General features: G+C 36.9%; 1 protein-coding gene across 1 annotated transcript in view; it reads right to left on the reverse strand.

Moving 5' to 3' along the window:
• Nucleotides 1-13,022: 13,022 nt before the first annotated feature.
• Nucleotides 13,023-17,909, reverse strand: part of TRUB1 (TruB pseudouridine synthase family member 1) — a 31,046-nt gene continuing 26,159 nt past the window's right edge. Inside the window, exons 7-8 of the mRNA XM_081221693.1 lie at nt 16,437-16,493; nt 13,023-15,631 (exon numbers count right to left, since the gene is read on the reverse strand). Coding sequence (XP_081077819.1) covers nt 15,372-15,631; nt 16,437-16,493 — 317 coding nt within the window. The 3' untranslated portion in view covers nt 13,023-15,371. The remainder of the gene's footprint in view (nt 15,632-16,436; nt 16,494-17,909) is intronic.

The raw sequence follows: 17,909 nt of genomic DNA on the forward strand, positions 1-17,909 counted from the left end.
CAGGGACTCACCCTCCTCTTTGTATCTCAGAGGCATCTAACACACAGAGTAGGTCCCCTGATATTTGCTAAGTTAAACTGCATTCTTGAAAGACCTTGAAGTGATATTCAGGAAAAAAGAAATTGTGGCAAGCAACATATACTATTCTTACAGATTTGAGAATCTGCAGCTATTTTTAAGGTATATTAATTCAGAAGGAAGACTGTAAGTGAAAATAGGGCAGTAGCTGCATCTCATGACATGTAACAAAGAAAACGTATTTCATTTGCTGACATCCTTGGCTAATATTTCTGATTCTAGAATCAAAGCCACATGCAACCCAAATCTCAACTTCCCCTGTAGGCTATCAACTTCTGTGCCCTCCTACAAATGCTAAATATATTTGATTTACTAAGAAAGATGTTTAGCCAATAACAATTAACCATCAGCTACAGCAGGTTTATCATTAGGCAGTGTTAAAGCCTTTGTCAAGTCCCAGTTGCTCTGTCTTCTGCTCTAACACGCCTTTTACCTACTAGAAAGCCAGGAAAGTGTTATACTGCCTGATATATTAGAATTCCTACCATATCACTCCTTGACACAGCTACATCAATGACCTACAAGAATTCCCAGAAGAACTTGCTATATACCATGGTAAATGAGACTTTAAATAGTAGTTGCAAGTAGTTAGGGTGACAATGGCATCTGGTTGTCCTGGATAACCCCAGTTTAGACCTGCTGTAGATCAATAATGTCTCAATTATTTTAGGACTCCCATTTCACTCTCACAAGCATCAGGGTTGAGATACTAAATTATATGGTCACCCTATCAATCCCCTTACCTAAACTTTTTACATCACATGACTGCCTTATGTGAATGAGACTTCCATTTTTTTTATTTGTGTAGTGTCCTGACAAATGAATTAAGTAAGACTCTTTGCTTTGTTTTAGGAAGCCACACTAGACATCACAAACAAGTCTCTATTTTTGGCAAGCTTTCTGAACAGAACACAAACTGAAATAAATCCATTCACCCAGATGTTACCATCACAAATTGTGCTGACACGGCACAACTGCCTTTCCACAGGGAAAGAGTAAACCATCAAAAAACAATAGGAACTAAAATTTAAATTACACAATAAAAATGTTCAACATTTAAAGTCTAGGACTGTGTTTACTGAATTTAAGTCAAAACGAGCTTAAATTTCAAGACAACAAAAATCGAGGATGGCTTTTATAGATAGGATCTCTCCCTCTCTCTTTTATTTCTTCTGCATCAACTTCAGGAAAGGAAAAATAGGGCTTCCCTGATGGCGCAGCAGTTAAGAACCCGCCTGCCAATGTAGGGAACTCGGGTTCGAGCCCTGCACCGGCAAGATCCCACATGCCGCGGAGCGATGAAGCCCGTGCACCACAACTACTGAGCCTGCGCTCTAGAGCCCGCGAGCCACAACTACTGAAGCCCGTGCTCCTAGAGCTGGTGCTCCACAAGAGAAGCCACCGCAATGAGAAGCCCGCCCACGGCAATGAAGAGTAGCCCCCACTCACTGCAACTAGAGAAAACCCACGTGCAGCAACGAAGACCCGACACAGCCAAAAATAAATAAATAAATAAATAAATAAATATTTTTAAAAAGAAAGGAAAAATAAAACAACACTAGAATAACATGTAGTTATAATTATATTTTCAGCCTAGAAATTTCAGCCCAATTTTCAGCAGCAATGTTACGTCAGAATCAAACATTTCCTATATGGTTAAAAAAACACAATGAAAATCTGGCACTTGGGAGCTTATGTGAATACAGCTTTAACTTCTTATTTTCAGAGAAAAATGAGATTTAACTTAAAAACAAAAAAACTAAGGCAATGTCCCAAAGGTCCTTATAAAAAAAAAAAGAGAGAGACTCAACCTGCTGTACACATTAAATAATTCAAATCAATGATCCTTTTAAGCCCTTAGCAATGCATGAACCAATGGGGGAAAGCAATCTAATACTTCATGCATTTAGGGGATTGCATTAGAACAACTTTTAGGCTGCTTCTGCTTTTATAAATGCAAATATATGCAGAGCAGACAGATTGGGATCTGTACAGTTTAGCAATGATCGAAGCTTGTAATTTTTGAAAATGGGACAGATGTCCAGACTAGTTATATTAAGATGCTTCTTACTGAAGAAGAAACCAAACAAACAATCCAATTCCACCTCCTCCTTAGAAAGGAAACAAATAGGGACTTCGCTGGTGGCACAGTGGTTAAGAATCCGCCTGCCAGTGAAGGGGACACAGGTTGGAGCCTTGATCCAGGAAGATCCCACATGCCACGGAGCAACTAAGCCCATGCGCCACAACTACTGAGCCTGCACTCTAGAGCCCGCGAGCCACAACTACTGAACCCATGCGCTGTAACTACTGAAGCCCGTGCGCCTAGAGCCCGTGCTCTGCAACAAGAGAAGCCACCACAATGAGAAGCCCAAACACCGCAACCAAGAGTAGCCCTGGCTCGCCCCAACTAGAGAAAGCCCGCACGCAGCAACAAAGACCCAACATAGCCAAAAATAAATAAATAAATAAATTTTAAAAGGAAACAAATAAACAATGCTACCACAAATTAGAATAAGCTATATATCATCTTGTTTCTTTCATAGAATCTGAAAGTTGAAAGACAGCTGAGTGTAGAGGAATAAATATTTCTAGACTGTATCATTCACTGTATTACTCATATTCCTGTCCCAACTACACTGGAAATGGGGGGAAATGCTTCCTCCTTCAAGGACCACTGATAGGCTAAAGGTTAGCTGAGAGATCAGCTAGATCTCTGGTCAATAAATAAGGGCTGAATGAATGTCCTTTATTCAGGACATTTTTATTTATAAAAATGTATTTTTTTTTTTTTTTTTTTTTTTGCTGTACGCGGGCCTCTCACTGCTGTGGCCTCTCCCGTTGCGGAGCACAGGCTCCGGACACACAGGCTCCGCGGCCATGGCTCGCGGGCCCAGCCGCTGCGCGGCATGTGGGATCTTCCGGGATAGGGGCACGAACCCGTGTCCCCTGCATCGGCAGGCGGACTCTCAACCACTGCGCCACCAGGGAGGCCCTAAAAATGTATTTTTTAAATACTTATTTTATGAAATATAAAAATATATATTTCATATTTATTTTAAAATATAAAAAATAAAATGTATTTTATTTATAAAATAAATAGGTACTTATTTTATACTTTATTCACGCCCTTAAAATTGTTGAGGTTCCACTGTCTTCCTATACTTGGCATATTATGGCAACTAAGGCTTATCTGATGATACAGAGTGCCTAGAACGTGCCAGGCACTGGGGAAATAAGATGAAAACATAGTAATTGCCCTCAAAGAGCCCTCAGTCTGGTGGGGAAGACAAGTAAAGATATGATTAAAATGGGGTGCTAAGTATGGTAATGAACATGTATACGAGGTACCATGGCAACTGAGATAAGGATGGATTGATTCTGACTGAGCCATGATGAAAGATTTCATTACTATACGCTTGGAGTCTTGAAAAATCGCTGGGTATAGATAGGTGCTAAGAGTTTAAACAGAGGCATGACATGATCAGCTGTGTTGCAGAACAGCCACGCTGGAGGCAAAGTGGAGGATAACGGCAGAGGGAAGAGGCTGGCGGTGAAGAAGTCTAATTACAGCGACGGCAATAGCCCAGGTGAAACATAAGGGCCTGAGCTAATCGAGTGATGTTGGGGCTGGAGGAAGGACATCTGGACACGAGAGAGACTCAGACAAACTTGTCCACCATTCAGCCTCTGCAACATTTCCAGACAGCTCCAGTGGCTACCGGATCCATTCTTACACTGAGCTGGAATCCGCCTCACATTTGCTGGCCTAGTGGTGCACTCTGGAGAAATTCAGACATGACAGGTCCTCAAATGCTGGGTCTGTATTCATGCTTGATTGCCATTAGTGAAATTCAGATAAAATATTTATATTCCTCTAACAAACAAAAGAGCAGAGTCGGGATACACATTTCAAATGTTCCCTAAATCTCTTGCCCTAAACATTCACCTGCAAGGTAAGGTGAGATCTGCCCTGAGAGGCTAAAGGAGGGACGATGGTTTTGTAAGAAGTTTTTAAAAGCTTCAGCTTCATAGATATTTGCTGGGTTTTGAAATCATTCACTTTGTGAGTTACCCCGCTTCTTGCTTCACAAACTCTACAAAGGGGCAATGTTTCTTCATTCAAGAGAATAGGATTTGGCCATTCTGAAGGCACCTGGTTCTCTGCTCAATGGCCAGTACTTTCCATGAACAAGGGAGAGAAGAGCAGGAGAGGTCAGTTAATGGTTCAACAACACTGCTCTCTGCTCTCTCACTAGAAATTCAACCTCCTGAAGCTACCACTAGAGGCCTACACTTCTAAGAATTTCCTTGGATCTCCCTCTCCAGTTTTAGAAAGAGTCCTTCAGCCCAGCCCCATCTATCTCCCAGAGTAAGGCGGTGAGCAGAGGCCCAGGTCAACTAGAAGTCTGGGGGGGGGGGGGGCATAAGGCTTTTCTATTCAGGGAGGCCAGTGAGTAATAAGACACTACTGAGTTTTGTTCAGGAAGATTTCGATTTTTTATTATGCAAGTTTTCAAATAGACATAAAAGTAAGAGAAGAGTCAAACGAACTCACATATGTCCTTCCTTCAGATTCAACATTATCAACATTCTATCACTCTTGCTTCATCTGTCCCTTTCTTTCATCCTTGTTCTTTCTCCCTCCCTCCCTTTCTTCTTTACCTTTCCTTTTTTCTTTCTTTCTTTCCCTCTCTTCCTCCCTCCTTTCGTGTAGTTTTTTTTTTTTTTTTTTTTTTTGCGGTGCACGGGCCTCTCACTGTTGTGGCCTCTCCCGCCGCGGAGCACAGGCTCCGGACGCGCAGGCTCAGCGGCCATGGCTCACGGGCCCAGCCGCTCCGCGGCATGTGGGATCTTCCTGGACCGGGGCACGAACCCGTGTCCCCTGCATCGGCAGGCGGATTCTCAACCACTGCGCCACCAGGGAAGCCCCGTGTAGTAGTATTTTTAAGCAAATCTCTTACATCGTGTTGTTCTACCCCTAGATTTCAGAGTAACGCTAAAAAATGACATCTTCTTATATAAACACAGTATCACTATCACACCTGACCATGTTAATAATAAGTCTCTAACATTGTCTAATATCTAGTTTACAGGAAAGTTTTAGAAGTCAGAAGGCTTGCAATCTCTATTGCTTCTCTAGGGAAAGACTATGCCACAGAGCGCTTTCCTAGATTATCAGGAAATTTCTCCTTACGTTCAGCTTAAATTTACATCCTATTACTGCATATTACACCCCCCATGTATCATGCTAAATAATTAATCTACCTTTTTTTTTTTGCAGTACGCGGGCCTCTCACTGTTGTGGCCTCTCCCGCTGCAGAGCACAGGCTCCGGACGCGCAGGCTCAGCGGCCATGGCTCACGGGCCCAGCCGCTCCGCGGCATGTGGGATCTTCCCAGACCGGGGCACGAACCCGTGTCCCCTGCATCGGCAGGCGGACTCTCAGCCACTGCGCCACCAGGGAAGCCCGAATCTACCTTTTTAATGTCTACACGTTTCAGATATTTGTACATAGTTAGCTTCTCTTTCCGTAGTCTGTTCCTAACTGAACTATACATATTTAATTCTTTTAATCTTCCCTTACTCATCTGTGCCCTCAGCTCCTAATCATTTGGTGTTTTGCTTTGAACCTTGTCCAGCTGGTTTCCATAAGCCCAGCGATGAGTAGGCCAGAACCAGATGCAGTGTTCCAAGAGCAGTCGCAACCAAATTCAACTGCTCCCCATTTCTCCTCTGAATGCTCAGTCCCAAACCACAAGAGCCTTGCTTTCTGTCACGTTATAACAGAAACAAATGTCGTTTTCTGCTTTTATTCCCAGTTATTTTTTGGCATTACAGCATGTGTTTCATTCTTCCCACAAAATATCTGTGCTTCAGATCACTTTTCTCCAGAGGTAATATGACAGCATTTGGGAATCAAAAGAGTACAGGCGCCCAGCTCTGCCACTCTGGCGATGTGACCCTGCAAGTCACCTAGTACTCAGAGCCACTTTGAGTCCTTCACCTAAATAACAGATAAAGACTAATTCTTCCTACTTCACTGGACTGTTGGAGGGTCAAATGAGGTGATGTAAATGAAAAAGTTTCACTAACTTTAATGGCATGTATGTTCTTATGTGTGTGTGTATATATCTACATTAGTACACTAAATATACAAGAGGTGAACATCTATGTTCTCTAAAGATTTTTCTACTTGCATCAATAGCCTATTGTACCATTTAATAATCTCTGCTGTCAGGAAATTCTTTATTTCAGCTCAGTTCTTCCCACCAAAACAATATCTTATAAAGCCTCTTAGACATATATACCTGGAATCCATAAGCCATGAGAATTTCAGATTTATCCTTCACTTAAATGTAAATCAGGTATATGGCATTTGCTTGTTTACTATTTACTGAGGTCTAAGAAGTATGCTAACCACTTTACCTGAATGACCTAATTTAGACTTCATAATTTCATGAAGTAGTCGCTATTAATATCCCCAATTTACATATGAGGAAACTGGGGCTCAAGAAAGTTAATTAACTTTCTTAAGGTTAATAGCTGAGTAAGCAGTAGAACTTGGAAAACCTAACAACTCCAGAGTCCATGCTTTCAACCACGGGCATGATTTATATAATATTTCAAATAATAATTAGGAACCCCTAATTACAGATTAAATTCAACAAACCTACTATAAGCCAGACACTTAGAGGAGAAGTGAAAAGGCGTAGTTCTTTTCAGGAGGCTCACTGTTTGATCACGGAACACATGGCTATTAAAAAAGGAATAAGCAAGTGGTCATCGTTATCATAGGCAGCTGTACCAACTATCCGATGCCTACGAAAATGCTTACTCCTATGCAAAAACTCAGATTTGTTTAAGAAAAACTATTTGATGACTATTGCTAATCATTTTTCCTCCAATTCCCTGGCTGTCAATTATCTACTAAATCACTGAATATCATCTATTTTCCTTTAAACTGTCCAAAGATCTATTATCTGAGAATACTCTAGTTCAGAGTTTTTTCATTACCTCAGTCCTGGATTACTGTACTAGATTCAGTTCCAGCTGGACTCTGCCTCCTGTTCCCACCTCTTTAGTTCTTGCCATGCATCACTGTCAGATTAAGCTCCTTAAAACAAAGCTTCCATATGAACTAGTCCCTCCTCTGAAGCTTTACTCAATTCTGCCTTTCAAGGCTCCGAACGATGTAATGCCAATCTGCTTTTCCAACCACATATCAACATAAATCCTCCTCTCCACCCAGACCATTCTCCTCTTTCCTGACTGAATATGCCTTGTACACTGCCGTCTTTGCTGGAACTATTCTCCCCCGTCTGACTTTTCTCTTCTTTGAATAGTATCTATTGTTCAAGGCTCAAATCAGGTCTTCCTTCTCAATGTAGCTGTACTGATCACTGAACATCCATGTTTTCCTTCCTCTGTTCTCAGTAGGATCTCAACAAATGTTTGCCAAAATTATTGCTCCATTAAACATCAATAGCATTTTTTGGCAATATCACTCACTGATACTTATGCATTGTCTTATGGCGCTACTTACATTTTTATATGTACATTTCTTGAGTTCCTATTTGAAGTAAAGTGAAAGCTTCTTAAAGGCCTGAACCATGTCTTCAAGACTTCTTTTGTATGCCATATATTGTTTCCCCATGCAAAGGCACTGGTGAATATTTGACTATTGACATATTTAAATAATATGGAATAAAATCACCTAGTCAACACCTTTAGATAATATAGTCAGTTCTACAAGCCAAAAGAATAGTCATGACTTAAGATATCTGGCCTCTAAGTCCTATCCTTACTAATGCATTAATCTGGAGTTGGGAAAAGTTACTTTTCTATGTCCTAATTTTCTCACCTGTAATAGAAGAATTAAAAGTCAAATAATTTCAAAGCACCCTGAATAGATGAATGCTAACTTATTAAGTGCTTTGCCATTAGTCAGGGGCTTAGATTATTTTCTAAGGATATAAAATTAACTACAATGTAATGGTGTTGCAAGTCATTAACTTTATCTGTCTTAATCGCTCTTTGGATATGGAGTTTCATTTCTAGCAAAAACAATAGATAAAATAACCTCAAAATCCTCACAACTATAACTCCTGGGGAAATTATATATAAGCAATTTTTAAGGTTCTGCTTTCACTTAAACATAAAAAGCTTTAAGAGAATGTCAATCACACCCTAACAGCAAGAAAAAACTGCGTAACTTCTTGAGCCCACCAGGGAGCTACGGTTGGGAGGTAAAACGAGTTCAAAGGGGTGACACACTCCTCAGAGGAGAGATGGGAAACGAATTGTTTCACTTTGGGCATAGTACAGAAGGAAGAGCCAGTCATCATAAAAGCAGGTAAGACGACAACAGCTGAAATTTGAAATGAATTCTTAAAGGCCAAGAGTGACAGTTTAGAAACTTTGGGAGCCCCACACATAAAAGAAGTCACTTCCTAGTTCTTTCCCAAGGGTTTCCACTAGTTGCTCATAAGAAAGATTAGGGGCAGGACAGGAGACCTGAGAAAGACCCTGTAGGTGGCACCAAGTCATGAAACCCACCTGCTACATGAACATGTCTCTTATATGAAGCAAAAGCTATAAGTGCCGGGGAAGAGGAGAGATCCAAGCAAAGATGCACTGCCTCTGGTGAAAGGGTAGACGAAGAAACTGCCCACTACTGGAGGAAGGGGAGAAAATAAGTTCAGCTCAGGATCCTGCACTGATACAAAGCAGTGATCTGCTACCACTGGGGAAGGGGCAGACTTGCTCAGAGACTCCACCCCTGAAGTCCAGGGCTGCAGGGCCTAAGGCTGAGGCTGGAGTGAGAGAACTGAGAAACACCCCCTTGAACCTCACTACTGTAACAAGCAGTAGCAGTTTACCACCGGGAGAGGTGAAAAAGCATGGGTCAGATTCCTTCCATTCCATAGGTATGATGGACTTGCTGAAATCTGAGCATGGAGAGGAACACTGAGAAAAATCCTTCCACAATCCAGACTCCCACTCAACACAAAGTAGCAGCAGACCACTCCTACAGTGACTGGAAGTCTGGTATACTGACAGTAAATATAACAACAATAAACCCAAACCTTTTTCAACTACTGACTAGACTGCCCCAATCCCCACACTAATGGCCCGACAGAAGATGTGTGCCCATTTCTGAATTTATTTATTTCAATGTCTATTTATACACAATATTTGGCATTCAATCATGAAACACACACATAAGTAATAAAAAAAGACTGTATGTGACAAAGCAATCAACAGAAATAGGCATGACCCAGGTGTCAGAAATATCAAAGACTTTAAAATAACTTTGATTAATATAATGGACCTATATAGTGGAAAAGGTAGACAACATGCATGAAGAGATAGGGAATTTCAGTAGAGAGATGGAAACCGGAAAAAAACACTGAATTAAAAAACGTGATATCAGAGATGAAGAATTTTTTTAGCAAGTGTATCAGCACACTAGATATGGCTGAGAAAAGAATCAGTGAACTTGAGGACAGGTCAACAGAAATTGTCCAAACTGAAATACAAGGTTTTTAAAACAGAGCAGAGCATCCAAGAGGTATGCACCAATATCGAAAGGTTGAACATAACAATGTGAGTCTCAGGAGAAAAGAGAGAGCAAGGAGTAGAATAAATATTTGAAAAGATAACGGCTGAGAATTTTTCAAACTTGATGAAAATAAACTGAAAATGCAAGAAATTGAGAAGCCCTCACAAGGATAAATACAAAGGAAAACACACCTAGACACATCAGTCAAACAGCCAAAAACCACAGATAAAAATCTTGAACCAAAGATAAAACCTTGAAGGTAGCTAGAGAAACTAAACAAGCCAGAAGATAATTAACAACATTAAAGTGCTGAACGGAAAGGAAAAAAAAAAGTTAACCAATCCAGATTTATATACCCAGCAAAAATATCTTTCAAAAGACAAAGGTAAAAAAAAAAAAAAAACACTTTTCAGACAAACAAAAGCTGAGAAAATTCATTGCTCTCAGACTTGTGTTATAAGAAATGTTAAAGGAAATTATTCACAAAGGAATATGATACCAGATAGAAATTTGGATCTACATTTAAAAATGAAGAACAGCAGAATGTACATAAATATAAAAGTTTTAGAAATCTTTTTAGAAGATAACTGACAGGGGTCAGCAAGCTACAACATGAAGGTAAATACAGTTTTATTGGAACATAACCACATCCACTCATTTATGTGTATTGTCAAGGGCTACTTTCACAAGACAATGAAAAAGTTTGCTGACCCCTGGTCTAAAGCAATAAAGCAAAAATAAAGATCATCAACAACAGAAAAAACCCAATATATTATAGAGTTTATAATATATGTAAAAGTAAAAACTATGAAAACAGCATAAACGATAGAAGATATGGAAATATACTCTTGTAAGATTTCTACAATATACATGAGGTGGTACAGTACTATTTGAAGGTAATCTGTGATAAGTTAAAGACATGTATCATAAATTCTACAGAAAACAGTAAGAAAAAAATTTAAAGAGGTAACATTAACAAGCCAATAGTGAGAAATAATGAGTAAGATGTAATAGAATGCTAAAAATACTCAAAATTGAAAGCTAATCAAGTGCCCATCATTCAGTAAAATGGACAAATATAGGTATATTCACACAATGGAATACTAATAAACAATAGTGAGAATGAATGGCCTATGAATGTGTGCAACAACATGGAAGAACCTCACTAACATAATTTTGAGCAAAAGAAGCCAAACATGAAAGAGTATATACTGTGTGCTTTATTTATATAAAGCACAAAAGCAGACAAAATTAACAATCTATAATGTTAGATACGGTTACCCTTGGCAGTGGGGTGGGGCTGGGAGCTAGTGACTGGAGGGGAACCTCTAGAGGGCCTCTAGTGGACTAGTAATGTTCTGTATTTTTTTTTCATTTGGTTGTTGGTTGCACATGTTTGCTTTGTAAAAATTTATCAGGTGATACATTTATGGTATGTGCAATTTTCTATATAGATATTAAATATCAGTAAAAATTATATACACACACATATAAAACTTTTACTGATACTTATATGAATATATATATGATACATATTTAAACTAAAGCCCTGATGAAAGACAACACACACAAAAAGAAGGATTTTGAAAAAAAAAGTTGATGTTCTATAAACTTTAAAAAACCATAGTAATCGTGGTTTTACACGTAATACATGCGTAATACATGTGTAAACAGTAAATTAAAATAGCAGAAGAATGAATTCATATCCGGGAAAAAGGTTCAAGGAAATTCCCCAAGAAGAAGCACTGAGATAAAGCACTGGAAAATATGAAAGAGTAATTAGACACAATAAAATGAGAAGACATAAATCTGACAGAAGTACTAGATGGAAAAGATGTGATATTCAAAGAGATAAGGGATGAGAATTTTCCAAAACTGATGAACAACATGAAAATTCAGGCTTAAAAAGAATGAGCTCTGAACAGAATAAATACAAATCACCTACACTCACCAGCCTATTTTAGTTCTGCAAAAGTTCTTAGAGATAGACTAGTCTGTCTCCTTTGTTTTAAATATAAGAAAGCTGAGGCCTAAAAAGATTAAGTGATTTGCCTGGATCAAAAAACTGTTAGTAGAGATGGAAATAATCTTAATATGTTATATTTTAAGAGTTACGAATAAGAGGAGCAAAATATAGTTTCTGACTTCAACTTTCCTACTGGTATGATTATGTAAAACAGCAATATGAATATGAACAGCAATATGAACAGCAATATTCCTGTTCAAAGAGAGAATTTTAACGCAAGTTGAAACTATGAAGGCACTACTGATTCAAGTGCCATGTAGTAAGTGTTTAACAAGTGACATTTAATAAATGATTAGGCCAGGCTACAGCTGCCCACACATACCTTAAAGAAATAGTTTCAAGACAAGTCTTCTATTTCAATTTAATTACAAGACCATTACAATCATTTCAAGCCATAAAGCTTATATTTATCATATTCCTCTATTTAAATGTTTCAATATTTTAGAGTGCTTTTTGAATTATAATTTTCCTATAATAGACATCATGATATGAGATAAATTACTTTCTTCTTTTGAAATAGAACTAATTAAACCTCTAAATGTTCACTGTAAGTCTAATACAAATTTCAAACTGATCAGAGAGGCATAAAATGTACTGAAGACCTTTTAACGTACTGAAGCGTTCTTTTCTTATGTAGTACAATGAATCATTTCTGATGATGGATCAGTAGCTTGTATTAATTCAAGTATTTAAGAAGAAAAGACCTAGTCAGTATAGGAAAATGTGAGTTTAGCCCTTATTCAAATTTTATAATTTTGAATTATCAAAGAAAAAGATTATATTATTTTAATGCTCATGGATCTTAAAACTGTAAATAAAATAATTCTATGACCACTTTTGATGACTTTTAAGACAATATTTTCCAGAAATATAAAAAACTAAGTGTCAAAATGAAGTCATCTGTATGTTCCAGGTTGAAACATTTTCAGAAATTTCTAACACATCTTTTCTTACAAGTAAAACAACTTTATTATTATATGAAGAATTAGGCCTAGAAATATATAAGGCACAGATATTTCTTTAATATTTTGATTAAAATGGAAAAAACAAAGCAGTTGGTATTCAAATACTAGACTCAAGAGAAAACTAATTGGTTTATGGATGAGTCTTAAACTTTTTAGAGAATCTTGATCAGTTACAGCTGCTTATGAAAGTTAAGAATAATATCTTTAGTTTTCAATAAATATTAACTATTCATAGTCATAAATCTGGTGACTCTAAAAGGGGAAGAATTCTTAATATTAGTTAGCAAATGTGGTTAGTAAAAATGGAAAATGAAACTAAAATAAGAAAGACAACAGGCCATGAAAATGCTTCTACAAGTATTTACTGCACAAATAACTCACACAAATGTATAAAGAAACCATTAAGACATTTATTTACATAAGTGAACAAAGTATGTGAAAAAGTTACACAAAAGCAAATCAGAGCAACTCTGAACCCATATAACTTACTAAATGAGCAACGACATATAAATCCTCCACCCAAAGCTGTAGACTTTTAGTGAACTGACATACTCAAATGATGACACTGTAAAATGTTACAACTCTTTGGGAAAGCAATAAGGCAAACTCATTAAGGAAAATTAAATTGTTCATATTATTCCATTTAATAATCCCGCTCCCAGAACTTACCCTAGTAAAATTGAAAATAACCTAAGTATTCAGCAATAGAGAAATGGTTTAAACAAACTGAAGTAATATGATTAAAATAATCATTGTCAAAGCTAAATACAAATAGTAAAAGAATATGAAATTAAAAAAACAGTCAATAAAAAAGTATAGGTGTCTTCAGACTGTAATTATGTGAACAAAAGAAGGGAAAAGAATAATAAACGAAATTAAAGTTCTGAAGTCACTGTATCAGGATGGTGAGGATTTGGTAATTTTTCCATTTGGCAACATTTTCTTCAATGTTTTCAATAAAAGAAAAAGATTGGTTACCATTTTAAAAAGTCACTTGTCTTTTCCAAAAATTTATACTCTTCTCCATTAGTAAATTATACATGTTAAATTTTAAGTTGAGAAATAGAGCAGAGAGGCCCTAGTTGTTTTATATTCCTCTATTTGGACCTTAGCTGGCAGTGTATGAAGACATACTGTAACCTGTGCCATTCCAACAGAAAGAGGCAGCCACTGCCACCTTTGGTTACACAAACTGCAGGGCACTAGATATGAATATGTAAAACTGTAAAAGCTTCAGTTTACAACCTTGTGTGTTTGGTGTTTTATTTAAGGCATTATGATAATTAACTCTTCCTTATAATTTTCTGTGTCATACTAAGAATGGTTTAATATTTCCATTTCCACTTGAAAAATGTTGCCAATACGCTGAAAATGTTCTATTGAAGCATATAACTTTTTATATTGAGTTTATATTAGGTTAACCACAAATAAGATCACGTTTGTTTACATATTTAAAATTTATAAGTTAGAGGTTGCAAAGCAACCACCTTTGAAAGAAAGACAATCCATAAAAATGTAAAAACTCTTATATGATGAAAAATTTAACAAGTCTTCCTTTTGAAACTATTTATTTGGATAAATGCAGTGGGATTTGAAAATTTCTACAGATGCTGCATTATATATTGCTTTCCTATAACAAAAATATGAAGCACTCATTACATATGAAATTTACTATTTCAGAATGTGACTGTTTTCACAACTATGGTAAAGAGGGACAGGGAACTTTCAGTAGGCTACCTGAATGAAAACGTTTGAGAATAACTGTTTTTAAACATTTAGAGCAGAAGGGATTAACTGGAAATGCAGGGCAGCAATCTCAGCATCTATAAACATCACTTGAAAGAGCAAATTGAAAGCAAAGTATCATGGGGATTAATACCCTATAAAGATGTATAAACAAGTACTAAAGAATAAAGAAGTTTTTCATTGAAGGCATTCTTTAGCTTAATTTTTTTAAATTAGGTTATTTAGTAAATTGGTACAGGGTGGTCGACTGTACTGATTAAATTACCAGGAAACTATCTCATAGCTGCCAAAACATAAGCCATAGGAGCTGTTCTGTGCTAATGGGAGAGTAGAGGTGAATTTAATTAAACATTTAGTCTTCTATTTACATTCCATTAGTGGTAGCAGCAATAATTTGGTTCTTCCACAAATATTTATGATAGAAGTTTATTAGCTTCTAAGATCTAAACAAACACAGCTATTTCCAAGATAAGTGCAGCCTTATCAAAGAAATGTTCCTAATAATCATAAACTCCAATACATGAGTTAAATAATGGCTTTTTCAAACATAGTTAAGGAATTTCAATAACCAGAGTCACGAGGAAGCCAAAATAAAGTCAAAGAAACTAATATACATTCACTTTGTCACACCAAAGAAACATTTAGCTCATTTTTTCCCCTCTGATTAGAAAATGTGGTCAACTTTTTCATAGGAAAAGACTTTGATGAGAGATCAAAACCAGAAAGTTGATTTTCCTGAATCTAATCTAACAACATAATAACATCCTAGAAGAACATTCTATAGTACAGCAAGAACTGAACAACTTCAAGGCTATTTATAATGTACAGCAGATAAATTGTGCACCATAGAAACCATAAATGATGGACATTTTTCCTCATGCAAAAAAAAAAAAAAAAAAAAGAATCGTTTGTCTTGGCACACACACAGCTTGTCATTCTGCACACAGGATTCAAATGTCAACCAGGAAATGAAGACAATCCCAAGCCAAACTTAAAATGTCTTAATCACATCATCTTCTCCCTTTATCTCATTTAGAGTTATGTACTCACAGCTCAAAACTTGCTCATTAGACTCCTCAGGTTTTGATTTTTTAAGTGCCATCTCTGCTGGGAGAAGGGATGAGCACTGCTCAAGAGATTGTGCAATGTCATCAATTGTCCATTTGTCTTCGGGAAGGGCGTGCTCCTCCAGTGTAAAGGGTCCCTGTTTAGTGCGGGTCAGCTCTAGCACATTGGCACAGGAAGACAGTTCTATGGCAACAAAAGGTGAAAAGAAAACACAAGATAAATGATTCAGTATTTCGTTCAAATACTGAAGCAACATAAATGATGCAGTAATTCAGTATTTCATCGGCTATAATTTTACAAATGACAGAACTCGATTCAGAACTCTCAAAACCACCTCAAATGTAAAACTCTAATTATCCAATATAATAGCCAAGAGCCTTGAGATTAAGAAACAATTAAGGAGCAAAATAACATTTAATAACTCACCTAATAAACTGCTTTAAAGTCTACAAGGAAGTTGCACACACTCTTCTTATTTAACCCATGAAACAACCCCATGAGGTAACAATTAGTCTCACTTTGCGGATGAAGTAACGTGACCTGTCCAGTGTCACAACTGCCAGAAAATGGCAGGGCCAGAACTGCAACTTCCTGGCTGTTTGTAAGACTATGGCTTCCAGTTTTTTTAAAAAAAAATTTGACTTGTAGCGATAAAAATAACTTTTAGAAGGGTTAATCTTTTCTTCTTATCCCTACTTTGAGTTAAAATATTTTATACTTGAAAAAAATGTTGGTCCTTAGATTCATTATTCACATCTTCATTTTCTATTCCTCTTTTTCTCCTCTCTCCCATTACAAGCATTTCACTGCAGCTGCTCACGCTGATAATTGTCTTCCATAAACCTATAACGCTTCGAAGGTGGAAGGTGGCAAGAATCCAGTTCCTAAGGCCAGTACCCAGAGACATGGAAAACGGAAAATTCCTTCTTCCCATCAAAAAGGAATATTACTCTCTAAATGATAATTCATAATTCATCTTTATGCTTACCTTTGCCAATGTCACTGACCAAGCTTCTGATATAAAAACCTCCTCCACATTCAACATCTGGAATGTTAACAGTGACATGGTAAATTGCTAACCGCCTATGAAATCCACTTTACATAGAAATGATGCCCCTAAACAAATGTAAAAATGTACTATGCAAACAATCGAGTGATAAAACATTTATGCACTAAAATATAAATTATTCATCCAGTAGCATATGTGTTTGTGAGACTGGAAAGTCAGAGTGTGGAGAAAGCAAACAGCAGAAACTCTTGAACCCATTTTAAATTACATGGCAAGTCATACCACTTTAATACTTCAGCCTTGTTCATTTAATAGGTTTTAAATAGTTAGAAATCTCAGCTTTGCTATTATGAGCTGCAGATTTAAAAAACTATTTTCAGATTTGTACATCTTTTTCATTTAATCAGCTTTAAATGGTTAAACATCTCAGCCTTGCTATCATGAGCTGTAGATTTAAAAAATATTTTCAGATTTGTACACTCAAAAAATACAACAAACAAAAAAAACCCTTTTCAGTGATAGGAATTATGTTTGGGGTAATATACTACATGGAGAACTCAGCATATTTAAATATTCTCTTGGAAATATTCCTGAAAAAATCATGAAATAACTTAAGATTACACAATGTACCAGAATTGAATGCATAACTAAACATCTTCTTAACGCAGTATAATACAAGTTTATTGGTTAAGCGCAGGGCTCTGGATTATTTTTATTCATCCAGAAGACATCCGGAAAAGAACTGTATTTTCACAGAAGAGGACTACTTTCTGTTTCTAGCTTAGCATACAAATAAAGCTATTTGAGGGAATTAATCAAAACTCCCCACCTGGGGATTTCAATTTCCTTTTTTCCCCATCAACTCAAGGTTGGGAGCCACTGCTGAGATAAAAAAAAAAAATGAGCACTAGGATCAAATGTAGGTGTTCTACATTCTTGCACTATATTTGACTTTGGTGAAAAGAGTCAAATATGGACTACTACAAATTCCAGTGAACAAATGCAACTGGAAACATTTGAGGTTTTTTGACTTTCATAGATAATATCTATTGTGCCAACACAGAGGCCGCATTTTCATGGATTGGAGTGAAACATTTTTTAGTATGTTTGTTTCATTGTTTGCCTAATATTTTAGAATCAGGAAACTTAAGGAGTGACTTTTTAAGAAAATTGTACAAAACCCACAATCTACAGGAACTTAATACACACTAAATAATAATGTCAATGGGAAAAAAAGCAATGAAGTTTAGGAAAAAAGGTTTTGGGAAATTATGTCTACAAGGAATCCCATTCAGTATGTGCACCATGAAATTGGGAGCAGGGTCAATTTCAGGGAGCCTGAGGATTAATAAGAACTACAGCTTTTGATTCTCCACAGCTCTTATACGTTCAGGGCTTTTGCTAGGAGATCATAAAATTTCCAAACAATAGAAAAAAACTTTTTGGGTTTTA

Source organism: Mesoplodon bidens, assembly GCF_964165515.1.
Source record: "Mesoplodon bidens genome assembly, chromosome: 1".
NCBI lineage: Eukaryota > Metazoa > Chordata > Mammalia > Artiodactyla > Ziphiidae > Mesoplodon > Mesoplodon bidens.